The sequence below is a fragment of the Rhea pennata genome, chromosome 2, assembly GCF_028389875.1.
Source record: "Rhea pennata isolate bPtePen1 chromosome 2, bPtePen1.pri, whole genome shotgun sequence".
Lineage (NCBI taxonomy): Eukaryota > Metazoa > Chordata > Aves > Rheiformes > Rheidae > Rhea > Rhea pennata.
The window spans coordinates 6064130-6079488 of record NC_084664.1 but is presented as its reverse complement, the minus strand read 5'-3'; the positions used below and the strand labels follow the sequence as shown (position 1 = coordinate 6079488).

Here is a 15359-nt window from a genome sequence, read left to right as displayed (position 1 = left end):
AACGGACAGAAGGGGAACAAGACAAACATTAAGAGGTTTACCTAATTAAGGCACAAATATGACAACCTGGGTATGTGTTTAAATATACTAGTTCTTTTGCCTGTGTTATCAGATGATGCAAAGAACCAGGAAAACATGACACACTGTGCTATTACACAGATTTACTGCATAATGGAAGATGAATGATTTACAGTTTTTTCAATTGCACCTACAGCAGTCGCTCTAATATGAATTCAAAACTTCAAATGCAGAGAGCAAAAAAGCTCAATCAGTATTAAGACTGCTCTATAAGGGATCAAAATGCTCTAGGTGCACAGGCATTCCTATCCTTTAGCATTCCAGCTGAAGAAAATGACTCAAAACAGTGCAGAAAAAAGATATCTCGGGCAGAATTTGACTACCTAAACAGAGATATGCAGTTAGGTCTAAGGTGTCCTGGCACCCTACTTGGCCCCCATAAAGACAAAGGTATCCCAAAGATTTGTGTCACATCTGCATGGGACGCAATATAAATCTACATTTAGGTAGCTGAACTGAGATCTACTGTTCCAACATTTGTCCTTCGTTAAAGTGCTACAGCTACAAGAGCACCTTAACATTTTCTACTAGGACTACTAGATTTCAGGGTAGCTGACCGCACAGAACTAGGCCTTATCTGTTTCGGATTTCAGCTGCAAGCATAGGTCCCATCGATTTCACCTCCATCCTGGAGATGGCAGTAGGACAAAACCTCTCCTGATACTTCCAGAAGAAAGCATCTCAAACAGTCAGCATCATCAAACCCCCTAAAACCAAGAGAACATCCTTGCTCAAGTGAATTAGTAGTATTCTGAACTGGGAGCAGATAATTTGAATTCGTGTTCCCAATTACACTCAATATCCCTGACTGAGACCAGCTATGTCCCAGAATAACTACAGAAAAGAGTTCAATAGGTGCTCATCAACATTCAGCCTGCTTTCCCTGGTTCAGCTGCAAACTCTTCAGAGAAGGGGTCATCAAAACTTACTGCAAACCATACTGAAAACAAGGCCCCAAGCTTCCCAGGGATGCTTAGATATACTGCAGTTAGAAAACAAAAGAGCTATCACCGAGCTTGAGAACCAACCCTGAGCTGTGAAATTGCTGCTCTGCCTTCCTCACTTTCTTCATCTAGTTCATCATCGCTCCATTCCCAGCCACCATCTTCAGTCTTATGAAGGCGCCCACTGGAACCTGGGACTCGCCGGACCTACTCAGCACAAAGATAGAATGGCTACATGACATTCCAACATTTTTCTTCTTCTTTTTTTTTTTTTTTTTAAAAAAGGAAAAATAGCACAAGAGCATCTTCAGATTTTACTCAGTCTACCAGCATGTTGAAGATTTTATTAGGATGTTTAAGTCTGTATCTAGAAAATACCGCATTACTATCCTGCTCATTAAAAATATGAGCACAAGCATAGAAAGTAGTACAACTGTAACACCTAAAAAGCCCATGAGATTTTTCAGTACCTTTTTGGATCTTTCAGTGATTGTTGGTGCTCTCTGCAACATCTTCTCTTGTAAAAATTCTTTATTCTGCAAAAGGAAAAAACACCAAACATCTGCATTGCTGAAAATGCTTTTTTCATTAGCAGAAGCACTTAAGAAATTAAAGCTGTTTCACAAACTATTTTCAAACTGAAGTGTTGCATGCCTTTTTTTAAGCAAATAACTGAGCTGTAAAAGGAAATGCACTCCCTTCTTCCTTTAGGCAACAGTTTATGTTTCCTTCCAAGTAGTTTTTAAGCTAATGATTGCATTTTTCCTCTGTAAAGTGATATGGAACTGACAAGAAGTTGTATCTGTTTTACTGCAGAACATTGCTGGATTTATGATACCACGGTATCTGATATCTTAGTGAGACACTTGGCATTCTTCCATTTGCAGCTACTGCAACACCTGGATTGAGCCACTTTTGCCAAAGTGAGGAGGGGAGCGGGATGCAGGAACCGCCAGCTCACAGGAGCAACAAGACCTGGAAACTGGGGCAGGCAGAGTTACAGCATGGCTTGAGAAACGTCCAGCGGCGGCTGGAAAGCCCTGCTGCCGGGCCCTCTCCCGCCCGGGAAGGGCTCCCGCAACTTCCCCTCGATGGTTCCCTGAGCTTCGGATGGCAAGCCGCAAGACACATGCTATCGTATTCTGCTACATGCCTTTCAGCATAAATAAAACGTACTTTTATACAATATAGACTGTATTTATATGTAGTTTAATATGAACATATTAAAGTCGGACTCTTCTGTCTTCAAATTACAGCTGTCAGCCTGGCAGCAGCTGAAGCTGAAAGCAATTTAACACTTAGTGTTCACTGGCATACGTTTTTGCTTGAGGTGCTGGTTTAAGTATTGCCTCATTTATCATAATGTTAATTTTCTATTGCCACATATGCTAATATGTTACTCTGCAGCAGTTTAATGAAAGCACAAAGGAGATTTTATACACTGTGAAGTGTAACATGAACTGAAACTAGTACCAGTCAAACGGAGAAAGGTCAGCAATGCGTAAGCCATCTCCTTGTCACCTCGAACACCACGCACGCATTCACATGTGTGCGGTGTACGGATGTGGACAGTTCAGTTCCCTAAAATCCCATTAAGGTCAAGGAAAACCTAGTTAATACCGTCAAGAGCCCAGACAGCAATTAAATTTGCCCTAAAGCAAACTGCTACATTCAGTAAACTGGATCGCATTCAAGACTTTCTTGGTTGCATTTATTAGATCCTCTGTCAACTTTAATAGGACACCCAGCTCCTATATAGATGCCTGGATATGGGCACTTTCATTTAAACATCTTAATCTGTGAGCTGAAAATTACTTTCATTAATTGGTAAAGCTATTGTACCATCCCCAGTATCAGGTATCTTTTTGACAATTTAACCTGTGTACTACTGTAAAACTTACTTATTTTAAGATCACAAGCATGCTACAGACAAAAAAACATAAGTAACCACGCTTCCTCATTCCCATGTAAATATAAACTCTTCCCTTGACTATTTCTGTTCATCTCCCCCCACAAAACCTCACACATTAAACTCCAGGCAGTAAGCACGTAAACGCTGTTTGTTGCCAGCTCACTGCAATCTATCAAGGCTAGAAACAGAAGTTTTCTGCTGCTTTGTAGCATAGGATCTTCACTTTCCATGAGGCAGCACAGGGTGAAAAAGCATTAAGCAAGCCCCCACACAGTGGGCTCTATTCATTGCTTGGCATAGAGACTGATTATAGAGGTTTCTAAAATACAAGTTACATTTACTGCCACAGAGACCTGCATGGTTAGACATGCAGCCAGAACGGCACCATTATAAGAGAAGATAAAACCACCAAACCCACTGAAAGACATTTAAATGCTCAAGAATTTCTAGATAATTTCTTTTAATAGTAGTACACACAAGTAAATACAGAATAGATGTATTATTTTCTACCCATTCACAATGACCCATTCAATAGCTATGCTGGCCCTAAACAGAACTGCCATCCTACACTCATGCCAGTAAAACTTTCACCATACTTATGCTTTGGGTAAGTCCTCCCCACTGCCTCTGCACAGATCAATTTAGGAAGTGTTTTCTTACCTTTGCTTTTGTGAAAAATTTGTGTCTTAATAGTTCAGCTGCTGTAGGTCTGTCAACAAAAACAGAGGTAGAGAAAACAGTTATAAACATTGCCTTTCAATGCAACAGTCTTCCAGGCTGCTGCAGCTTGCAAATAACATGACCAATCTCATACGAGCATCACCTTCTCCTGCACACATCCCCTAAAACCAGTCAATGTATTCCAAGTATTTTTCTACCACTGGTCTTTTAAACAACAACACAGTCCAATCAAAGCCAGTTCTGTTAAAAAGCAGTGAATAATTTGGGGGTGAGGGAGGTTCTCATTTCGATGTTGAATTCAAATCTTTTAGAGCCTGCACGAGGATCACAGAAACAACTTGCTGAGAACTCAAGTGAAGGACCATCAACTACGGTAACAGTGTAGTACTAGCAGCGCGCAACTAAAAGCTATTTCAGATACACTTCGTCACATATATGTAATTCACTCTACTAAATGTAAATGCAATAATCAACCTTTGTCTAGTAAAAAAGGAGTAAATCTAAATTATGTTTCCCTTTAAGTTGGACTTGTTAAATACTAAGACAGACAGACACCCCTTGGTCAATTTAGAAGGAGCTTTCTAAAGTCCCCGGCCTATATGAAGAAGCTCATAGCATTTCTTCTGTTGTGAACTGTGCTTAAATAGTGACAAAATGTGATTAGTGACTTACAAAGGCTATTCATTACAGGATTTATTTCACCTCAGACCATGCTAACAAAGTCATCCATCCTTTAGCAAGGAAACGATGAAACGTAATTGCACTAACTTCTCATTCTCTTTGGCAACTCATACACCTACACCCACATGTGTATACCTCATTCTGCAAGCTGCTTTTTATGGGCAGACCTCTTGCTCTCAGTCAGGATTATTACAGTAAATGTTACTGGTGCTTGAGAAGAGAGAAAGGGCATGCAGTGATTGAATATGTTATGTTTAATTTTCATCAGCACACATTCTATCCTGCAGGGATAGGACATGTTTTAAAAAATGAGAGAGAGAGAGAGAGAGAGTATCAAGCTGGGGGGGAAAACACCTTGCTATCAGCATTTATCAAGCACTTAACTGGATTCATTAAGTATTTCAAATGCAAAGCTTGTTAGGAGAGAGAGATCCCATCTCACTGTGCGTGAGAAGCCTTTGTTCCAGGATCTGTCACAAGAGGGAACTGAAAAATGTCTTCATTATTAGTATTTTATGAAGGGACTTTTCTTTTTCCAGAACTAGCTTGCTTATCAAGGAAAAAAAAAGAAAATTAAGGTAAAATCGATCTGTAGAAATGCTCACTTATTTAGCTTTGCATTTTAAGGAGCACTATTTTTAATGCAGGATGAACGTTTCCTCCAAGCAGCTTTGTTGAGCACTGGCAAATGCAAATGCCCCTCCACTACAGAAGCGTTTCTGAGCTCCCCTATATTACACACTACAGTTTTAAACAGTGCCATTGACAACTAGACTCTCACACAGCTCTGAATGATGCCATAAAATAATGATACAGTGCTAAACCCAGAACTACAACTTATGCACCACCCCCTGCCTGATATTTCTAACAACATTGAGTAATCGTGCTACTGTTGCAAGAAAGACCGGAGGCAGAATCAGGTCACTTAAGCAACTGGTATTGATGAAAACAGGTTGGGTAAAATTTGCCAGTATTTTTCATAAATTTCCCCTTAGAACAGATATTACTTAAGTCAAAACTACACTGAAAGCCTTCTTTGCACTGGCAAATTTGGAAAAAGGTTGTTCAAGAACGTCCACAAGTAAACACATATTGCCCAACATGCTATTTCTGATTTACAAGGACAGAGCTGTTTTGATTAGAAACAAAACATGAACATTGCAATCACCTGCTGGAGGCAGCAAGAGGGAGAACAGTACAACACAAGCAGCAGACTGAGATGCATTCTCATTAACCCAAAAGGAAGACACATGTCCTAGCCAGTCATAGTGACAGACATTTATCCTTAAAATAAGGACAGCCAAGAGACTTTGCTGCCACGCAGAAGGACTGCTGTGCTCCGTGTGACTGAAAGGCTGAAGAGTCAGAGCACACATCAGCTTTACAGAGTATGTTGAGCTGGGGGATTTTAAATTTATTTTGATGTTGGCAATCAACTCTTACCTTTTTTCAGGGTCTTTCTGTAGGCACGATGAAATCATCTTCCTAAATGACTTCCCATACTTCTTCAGCATCTCCTTATCTTGCACACCAGTCTCCAAAGATGGAGGATCATTTTGTAGCGTCAGCATTAAAACCTAAAAGTATTATATCTATTGGCAATGAGATTTTCTTGGTCTTCGTTAGAAGCAGATCTTGAGAATGTAATATTTTAAATAAGCATTTTCACCCAGCAGGCAAATTAATAAGGGTTGTTTCATTACAGTGGCTCTCTGAGCGTAGTTTGAACGTAGACTGAAGCTTTTCTTACAGTTTAGGCTGCCATCTCCCATTCAACAGTGAGAGCTCACCTCACTACCTTCTCCTCAAGGCAATTACAGGGTCTTTGCTACCACACTTGCTAAACCTGTGGCAACAACTATTTTCAAGGCCTTTACGCCTCTGCAATCCAACTGTCAACTGATAGGTTCAAGACTTGGACAACAAGATCAAGAGCCACCTCCTCCTCCTCCTCTTCTCAGGAAGCCAGGCTAACCTCTACCCAAAGGGCTGTGCTGCTGCTATCTATCACACCTTCCAGTCCACAGCCTGCCACCCAATGCAAGGTTGGGATGTGTTTTCAGGTCAGTTGGGTGCAAGGAAAGGTGTAAGTGTAGCAAAATATAGATTTTCTTAGTTAGAAAATAAAATTAGTGTAAAAGCAGAAGGGCTACATATAAAGATATAGAGATTCTCTTTCATGTAGCACTGCAAGAGCAGGTGAAATCCTTTCTGACACAAGCACCCATCAAGTCAAATTGATTATTTCCTTTGCATCACTCAGATATTTTGAAGGAAAGGAAGAAAATTACTCATTTCCATTTTCACTTGTCACCTACTTACAGATGCAAAGCTATTTTTAGAAAAGGAAGCAGCACAGAGCACATTTAAATAGCTTTCAACAGCTATATTGCTTAGGGCAGCAACAGCTCATCAATCTAGCTGAAATTAAACAGTCTGCAACAGGATTCCCTGCTTTTTTTTCTTCCTCTCCTTGGAGGGTCACTTAATGGATGGGACATTTTGCTGCATAACAAAATTAATCTGCAGTGAACTACAATTACATTCAACAGATAAGAGACAAAAGCCCTCTTGCAGTTTGCAGTACTGCAACCCATATCTGATAGAAGTGGAGATTAGTAATTCTCTCCGCCACATGACAACACACAGCACTAAGTAGGTGCTCTTCATATTGAAAGCTGCAACTCATGCATTCAAAATATAGTAAGAGAAGAATAGCAAGCAGAAACTACTGGAAAACATTACTAAGACTTAGAGCACACAAGGGAGTACCAATGAAAACAGTGGCACCTAAATCAGCAGAGTATTGCCCTGAACTCCTAACTGGTTTGCCAAACCACTGATGTATTGCTATCCTTAATTGCATTTCTAAATCACTTAGGTGTTCAAAAATGTTCAAAAATTTCTGCACAGAGCAAACCTTAAAATTAATACTGTTCCTACAATAGTGAAACTAATTCAAAGTCTTGGCATTTAAAGCCATATACAGATGTCCCTGTTCTCATTTCTTTGGAGCTACTGGACTCCCTCAAATCCAATGTAATTTGAGAGATGGACCGGGATGCACCCAGGTCCTAGAGGTGATGTCCACCTTGCACAGCACTTTAGCAGATAAAACACTCAGAATAGAAAAACTTGCTCCAGAGAAGCCTAAAATTGAGGGAGTTACAAGCCACAAGCCTCCCAGTCTAGGTAAGTAGTCTAACTACAAGGTTATAGGTTTTCTGAAAGGGCTTTACACTCCTTCCTGTTCAATTCAGGAGTAGAAACAAAGTGGCCTTCAAGAGAGTAGGAAATACAGAAGGAGTTCAAAATTTTATGAGAAAAGGGCCCATCAGATCTCATAAGGGGCTAAGAAAGATCTCAAAGCTGTCTTGAAGGCAGGATGCTTCAGAACCAAGTTGACAAGGTAGACTTTTAATTAAGATGCAGACTCCCCAGAAGAGGAGTAAACATTGGAAGAGGCTCTTGGTTTAAGAATCAGGAAATAGGGAAAGTTAGTGAAAAGCAATCTAAATTTCAGGATACTTAAAAAAGTTTTTGAAGTATCAGTGTTTAACTAAAAAAAAAAAATAATCCCCTACTTCAGCTTCAATAAAATACAAATGTTGATGTTCCCATGGCATTTTGTACTGAGGTGGTACTTCCCAGAAAAGCCCTACCTGGACTCAGTGATTAACAGTACTGTACTAGTGTTAAAGAAATCCTTTTGGGATAACTGATAACAGGATTTCTGAGGAAGATTATCAATGCAGAAGGAGGAATGTCTCTCTCCCGGTATCACTACATATCAGATAAGATGTTCTGAATCATTAGCTATAGCCCTAGAACGATCCGCTACCTTCAGAGGCTTCAGAATTGAGGCATGCAGCACCATCCTCATGAATGGTGGCCCTGGCAAGTCTCAGGATCTACGTAAGAACTATGCACTGTTTAAGGTAACACTGATTAAATGGTGGGTTTTTTTTTTCCCTTTAAGGTGACTTCACACAAATTTAAGAACCACAAGAGCAAGTCAAAAAGGACAAGTACTGTTCAACAAGAGAATCAGAGTATACTGATGATTTCTCAAGCACAAGCATCTGAAGACAACTCACCTTCATTGGTGGGTATTTATGGTAAGGAGCTGCCCCCGTAGCCAGTTCGATAGCAGTGATTCCAAAGCTCCAGATGTCTGCCTTGAAATCATATCCTCTGACCTGAAAAACAGTAGATGTTAGCATGTGCATCTTTCACTCTCCCGCACTACAATCCCCTTTCTTTAGCCTTCGTTGTTACAAATCCTTTTGTCCCTTCCTTTCATTTCTCCTGAGGGATTTGGAAAGACCAGCACCCTAATGTTAAGCACAGATGGAAAAAACACTTGCCCCCAATTCCAACAAGTTCCTTACATCTTCAGGCAGAAAGTGTATTAGAAAGTCATTGTCTGATGAAAATTATGGTCTTGGACTGTGCGGCCAGGCTTACCGTATCATAAGCCACGCAAAGTGTAGAACATAAAAAAGCATTGGGTTCAACCAGGCTTCAACTTCCACACCAACACCGAGAGTCATTAAACAAGCATACTGAAATGCTCAGGCTTAGTAGATGGACTGTTAGCCCCTTGGGACATATGCCTCACTACACTTTGTCAACTGCGTAACCGATTCAACTGCAAGCACGCTCAATCCTGAATCTTCAGGACTGGAAAGTACACGCCAGCTCAGTAAAAAGCCCCTCATTCCTGTCTGCATAGTATTATTCCCCTCTTTTCTCCAGCTGACATTAAACACAGACCTGTTCAGGGAAATTTATAGTATTTACTTCCTCTCATGCACATGAAAAAATATTTCACATGCCAAGGCGGTTACTTCCTCGTTATCATTAGGTAATATTTTGGCATTTGCTTTCTCCAACTGCAGGGGGAAGACATTGTGTACTAACTTCAAGAGCAGCTACAAAAAAAAGTGCTTTAGCTACACAAAACTTTGTATTGCTTCTCACTAGACTACAGAAAAATTAATACCGAATCAGAGCAAAGCTAATAGTGTTACTGTGTTCGGCTAAATTAACAAGCTTTAAAAAGATGCCCACTGTGAGGAAGCCAAAAATGTTGCCCAAGCTGCTTTTAAGATGGTCTTGAAATTTGAGAAGCAAAAAGAACCCCCTTCTTGCACAATTTTGCATATGATTGTATATAATGATACTATAACTGAATTAAAATTTCTTATAGCAAGAGTCCTGTATCTTCCACTAATTTCCCAAATTTTGTAGGCATCATTTTCACAGGCCTCAAACATTTGGAAGGGTGCTTGAAGTGCTACAGTTTATGGACGCCATAATTATGAGTGGATTTCAAATAATTTTAACTAAGCACAGATACCTTCTAGAATGTGAAAAAAAACACAGTACAGGAGAAAATAAGCTATAAATTTTATAGATAATCTGGTAGTAGATTTATACACCATGCAATTCCCCATTCCCCAACAGGGTTTTAACTGTTTAGTATTTATTAAACCATACAATCCTGCTTGCAAATGAAAATTTGCATGTTCAAAAGTTTCTGCAGCAGTGGTTCTTTCTGACTTTTATCTAGGACATATTAGTCACTAATCCACAGTTAAATTATAACATTTATTTTTCCTCATCTATTTTTTCCATAAATGAGTCAAAACGAGCATATTTTTGAAAAAAAAAAAAAAAACAGAATACCAGGATATCATATATTTGCACGCTAAAGGAACTTAGCTATACTGAAGCAAACCAGCTAAAATTGAGACAATAATATCTCATAAAGGCAGCTAACCCTCAGCTGCTCCTTTTTTTTCTTCCCTTTAGATATAACAACTGAGAGTGACACCTGCTGGAAGACAGCAAGATAATATAAATACATTGACAGATTTCTTAGGAGCACCCAAAATAGCTACTTGCCATCTAATACTTGCAGCAAGTTAAATGTTCACAGCCTTCACAAAAGCAAATTCCCTAGAAAAACTGTCTCCCTTAGGAAACGCTTAAAACATTTCCCACTGGAAACATCCCCTTCTTCACAAAGCAGGGGTGGGGGAGAATCCTTGTTCAAATTTCTTCTAAACTTCAATATATTTTGTGGCAAACAGTAAGAAAAAAGTAACAAGCCAGGTTTATTGTTTAAAACAATGCTGTTCCAAAATATTTTCATCTCAAGTATCTAGGGAATTAAAAAAAAAAGGAAGGACATTCACAGTTAGCAGTATTTCTGCTTGGTACATACTCTAAAAAGCAAATCCTGAGTCTGGCTTGCTCTTAAATGATTTATAAGGCTATGAGGGATAACTTTTAAAATGTATATGGTGCTGAACATCAAAGCAACAGTAGCTAGCTGCAAAATGCCTTGCTAGGACTATAACACAATTTTGCTGGTGGACCTTGCGCACCAACAGGCAGCAGCATTTCATGTTAAAACAAAGTTTGCAGGTGGCCTTCATCAGCAGTCACACAAAGCTCCCCACTTCAGTTTAGTCTAGGAGTAGTGGAGGACAAAAAGCAACAGACCTCCACCCAACAGGAAGAAGCATGACATCTTTCAGCAAGCCAAAAGAGCAGAGGAGGAGTGGGGTGGAGGGGGACGCAAGCACTCCAGAATATTTACAATCTGGATATTCACAAGCCAAGAGAAACTAAAGCTGAATAAACTCAACTGCACATTTTTTTACTATAACAACTCCCCACTCAGATATGCTGCAATTAACTACCTTGAATTCCCATATTTGCAAGAGCCAAAGAGGATGTTACCTTGCTGTGTATGTGCAAATCTACCATGTGTGCACAGCTACTTATAGCCTACCTCATATTTAGGCATGAGGGAAGGGGTAGGTTACTCCTCTTTACACAAAAGGATAAAAGTATGAGCTGTCTCATACTCACCTGGTGCAGCAGCCTGCAGAGACACAATAGGGTAAGAAGCTTTTGAACACTGAATACCCCACACTTGCCTGTAAAAGGCAAACCTAGGGCAACCATGTGGTTTTAGAGCCTTACAAGATGCAAAATAGTCACACTGGGTTCAAGAAAACATGGTCACTGCTGACAACAGACCAAGTCTGCCTGCAGATCAGCTACAAGGATGCTAGGGAAGAGCTCACCTGCTCCATAACTTCCGGTGCCATCCAGCAAGGTGTACCCACAAAAGTTTTTCTGACTTTATTTCTCGTAATATCACCACCAGTGGCCAAAAACGCGCTAACACCAAAGTCTGAAAACAGAAAAAAACAGATTTTACTAAGAATATATCCAGAACAAACTAACAGGTTTGCCCCCACACACCCCCAAACTCCCCCCCACACCCCAAATATTCCCAGACATCTGTTAAATACTAAACCATAACGTTACATGCGAGGGGTTTTCTAATGAACTAAGAACGATCAAGAGTTAGCTAAGAACGCTATTAAATGAATACACTGTAGTCCACCACTCAATTACTCCAGAGAGCAAAGCTTTCAGCCCTGGTCTGTAGAGAGGAAAATTCCATTTTCCATTAAGGCTCACCACTCACATTAAAGTATCTCCAGCAGACCTGCTACTGTGCACAGCTGCCTTTAACAGATTTTTAAAAATATATATACATAAATCTCCCTATATCTCTATATCTATCTATATTTCTAGATAAATACAGAGAAGATATACACGCATATACACATTTAAAAATATATTACTAAAATTATATATATGTTATATAGATAGATAACTGAACTTCAACTAGTACCTTTTTGTCTCCTGTGCCTTGCAACAATCATGACTAATATTTACAGCAATGGAAAGTTTTCTGAACAAAGTAGTCACGCACATAAGTCACTAGAGAGCCTACATTTTAACTGATACAGCTGCATCCTGACAACAGGAGGTATCAGAGCATTATTGCAGGTGCTGTGTTACCAGAACATCCTTCGCTTGGTAATTCTTCCATCCCCAAGAAGCTCAAAGCTTTCAATTTGGACACCAGAAGCTATTCCCATTAAGGCAGCAGTAAGGCGACCCTACAATTTTCACACACCGAAGGACCCTCGAGGCTGCCCCATGCACACCCTGTTAGTGCTGTTCATTAGAGTAAGTCGTTCTTTTAAATGAGGACTACGCTTTCCAAGATGACATGGGTGTTTTGGGCAATTAAGGATGACACAGAAAAGGGGGATCTGTAAACAGCAGCAGTTCTGTGCTGGGAAGGCAATGCAAAAACAATGTTTGTTTGGAGAAATGAAAAACAAAAGAAGATTTGACAGCCGAGCCGTTATGAGTCAGAGGGCATGACAGAATTTCCTTGGGAGAAGAAAAAAAAAAAAAATCAAGTGACAAGGAAATTGTAAACAAGTTGCAGAAGTATTTCCTTCCAACTTGATCTAAAATACATTCCTTTTGCACTGCAAAATTATAGATCTGTAATTGGTCGTTCCATATAACTCAACATATACATGTTCTACAGTAAGAACAAACTATAGGTCAAATATACACAATCTTTAATGTAACTTTTGAGATTGAGAATCGGCTTGGAGAACAAGTCTCTTCAATTCCCAGGCTATTTCATATAAAGGAGTAGTCATCACACGCACCTGGTTTGAAAACTGGTAAAACATAGCTGCTTGACACAGTTAAATGCTACTGCAAAAGACTTGCTCGATGGCTTAAGGATGTTATCCACACTGAGGAATTAATTGCTACAAAAGGATGCTTTTCTCAGATTCACAAGCAAGAGCATCCACTTGAGAACAGTCTCCAGCTTCCATCTGCATCCCATCAGCAGTGGGAAAGGTCCTTTTGCACCAGGCTCTCAATACTTGAGAAACACCGGTGAAACTATCACTCAGAAAAATAAGATGCTACAATTTCCAGCTTACTCTGGTTAGATATCCCCAAACAGAAACCCGAGTACTCATTAAAACACTAGAAATTTATAATCAAAATTTTACATTAAAGGAAAGGAGGTTTCATAGAAGTCACGAGGCTAAAAACAAGCACCAACAAATCCCTGTCGTGGTTTGTCTTCCCGCAGATGTGTTATGCTATCCTCTTCCTTGGAGGCATCTCATACTGCTGATCTTGCAGATGTAGCATTGACTAGACGGATCACTATATTCCTCTCAGCACTGCAACCTCTATTCTCCGGAAAACCCACCAGGTCCGCTTTCTGCGGCACCAGTTTTCCCTTGTGATCTTCTGTGTACATCCCTGCTTCTCTCAAAACTGAATGAGATTCCAGGAAAAAAAAAGCTCAGAATAAAGTTATGTGCATTTCACTGCTTATTACGAGTAGTACAGAACGATCCATTCTTCTAAACACGAGATCAACTAAAACCTTTTATCAGTATTATCTTTATTTTAAATAAACTTTTCCAAGTGCCATCAGCATGCTATTGTGATGTGCTGTATTTAAAATTGTGTATATTATCTTACCTCAAGTTTCCATGCAGTCATTCTGCGGGTAAAGGAAATACCATTCAAAGCAAAAGCATCCCAGCAGTAAAAACACACGCCTTTTACGCAGCGCGCACCGCGTTCACCACATCTCACATCCAACAGCAGGCGAGTTTATAAACTCCGCTTTGGATTTGTGCCCCTACATCTGTCATTTAAGGTCAGTAGAAAGCCTAAACGGGATTAAATTGTATTCCATTACATGGTTGATTTATTCAATGTTTTCCCAATCAATTGCACTCATTTCCATTTGGCTGAAACAGGCCAGCACATCCAGCCTGTGTTATTCTGCTTTTAGGCATGATTTTGAGATGTTTTCTCAAATGTCATCTTACTAATTTTAGCCAAGTCCCAACTACCAAGGTAAGAACATGCTTCTTCTTTAGAAATACCTGCAGAGTGATATATTAAAATCCTAACCTTGAGCGAAAGTGTGATCCCTGTTTCCGAGAGGCAGACAGGATCTGTGCCTCGTTCCAGCTGCCCAAGTCCCCAAATACCAATTTCTGATGAGATTCCTACGACCGCCCCCGCCAAATTGTACGTAGGCTAAAACAGAACTTGGGTGTTATGTACGACTTTATCTCTTGGGAGTGGGGGGGAAATCACGCAATCCAAGAGGTATAACAGAGACAAGGACTAAAGGTTTACAACTCTGTGGGTTTTGTCTCTTCTGTTTTAATAACTTTTAACTTCTAAGCAATCTACTTTAATTTTTAATTTCTGTCACACTTGCACTGAAAGAGAGGTGCAAAAGCTTAAAGGTATTTATACTTGTCCTCTTGTCTGACAGCTTGTATTTTATACTGGCTCACTACTGTGATGACTGGGAAGCTGACTGGCAGTGATAACTCTGCATCACCGGAGACCAGGAGGAATCAGAAATGTTTGGATGCAGCTTGCAATGCCAGCTATCACCACTGCTGGGAATCCAGTTACTGTTAGATATTCAAAAGGAGCCCAAAGGTTCCAGACTTCTGGCATAGGCTGCTAGCAAACAATTTTCTGTCTCAAGGGTAGTCTGTGTGCAAGCAGCAGGATTCTTTTCTTTTTTCTTTTTTTCCAAGCCATCTGGTTCATATCACTGAAAGAAATCCAGCAGATGAATCTTTTCTATATTCCTTCAGAAAAAAAATGATTTAAAAGGAAATACACCACAACAAAATCAATCCGGCCTAGGAAGCAAGCAATAATTCCGCAGATGTGGGCTTTGCAGAAAATACAGCAGATTTTACCTATTTCAGCAGAAACGTGTGCGCAAACCACACAGCCTGCAAAACATTCCCCAGCGGCAGTGAAGTTGCCGGCTAATGTTTCAAGAGACATGGTATCAGACAACAATTCCCACTACCAAGGTCTCTAAGTTGTCAGACACCAAAGTTATTCTGGCCCCTCAAGAATCAAAAGCTAACAGGAATATTCCCTCCTGTTGTTCAGCATTGCTGAACGGGAAACTTGGTTTAAACAACTCATCAACTCAAAAAAATTGTGGCAGGACTGAATGACAGCAGCAGTCCTTGCTGCCACAAAAATGAGTCGAAGAACACTACAGTGTCGTACATCAGTTTTATTCAAAGCTAGAAATTACCTAGTAAAAAAATCATGTCTCTTCAACCATCTCAGACTGTAGTACCACC

General features: G+C 40.0%; 1 protein-coding gene across 3 annotated transcripts in view; it reads right to left on the bottom strand.

Annotated features, from left to right (window-relative positions):
• Positions 1-15359, bottom strand: part of OXSR1 (oxidative stress responsive kinase 1) — an 88907-nt gene that overhangs the window by 11171 nt on the left and 62377 nt on the right. For all 3 annotated transcript variants that reach the window (XM_062568769.1, XM_062568770.1, XM_062568771.1), the window contains exons 6-11: positions 11400-11509; positions 8394-8495; positions 5740-5873; positions 3595-3643; positions 1493-1558; positions 1107-1229 (exon numbers count right to left, since the gene is read on the bottom strand). In XM_062568769.1, coding sequence (XP_062424753.1) covers positions 1107-1229; positions 1493-1558; positions 3595-3643; positions 5740-5873; positions 8394-8495; positions 11400-11509 — 584 coding nt within the window. The remainder of the gene's footprint in view (positions 1-1106; positions 1230-1492; positions 1559-3594; positions 3644-5739; positions 5874-8393; positions 8496-11399; positions 11510-15359) is intronic.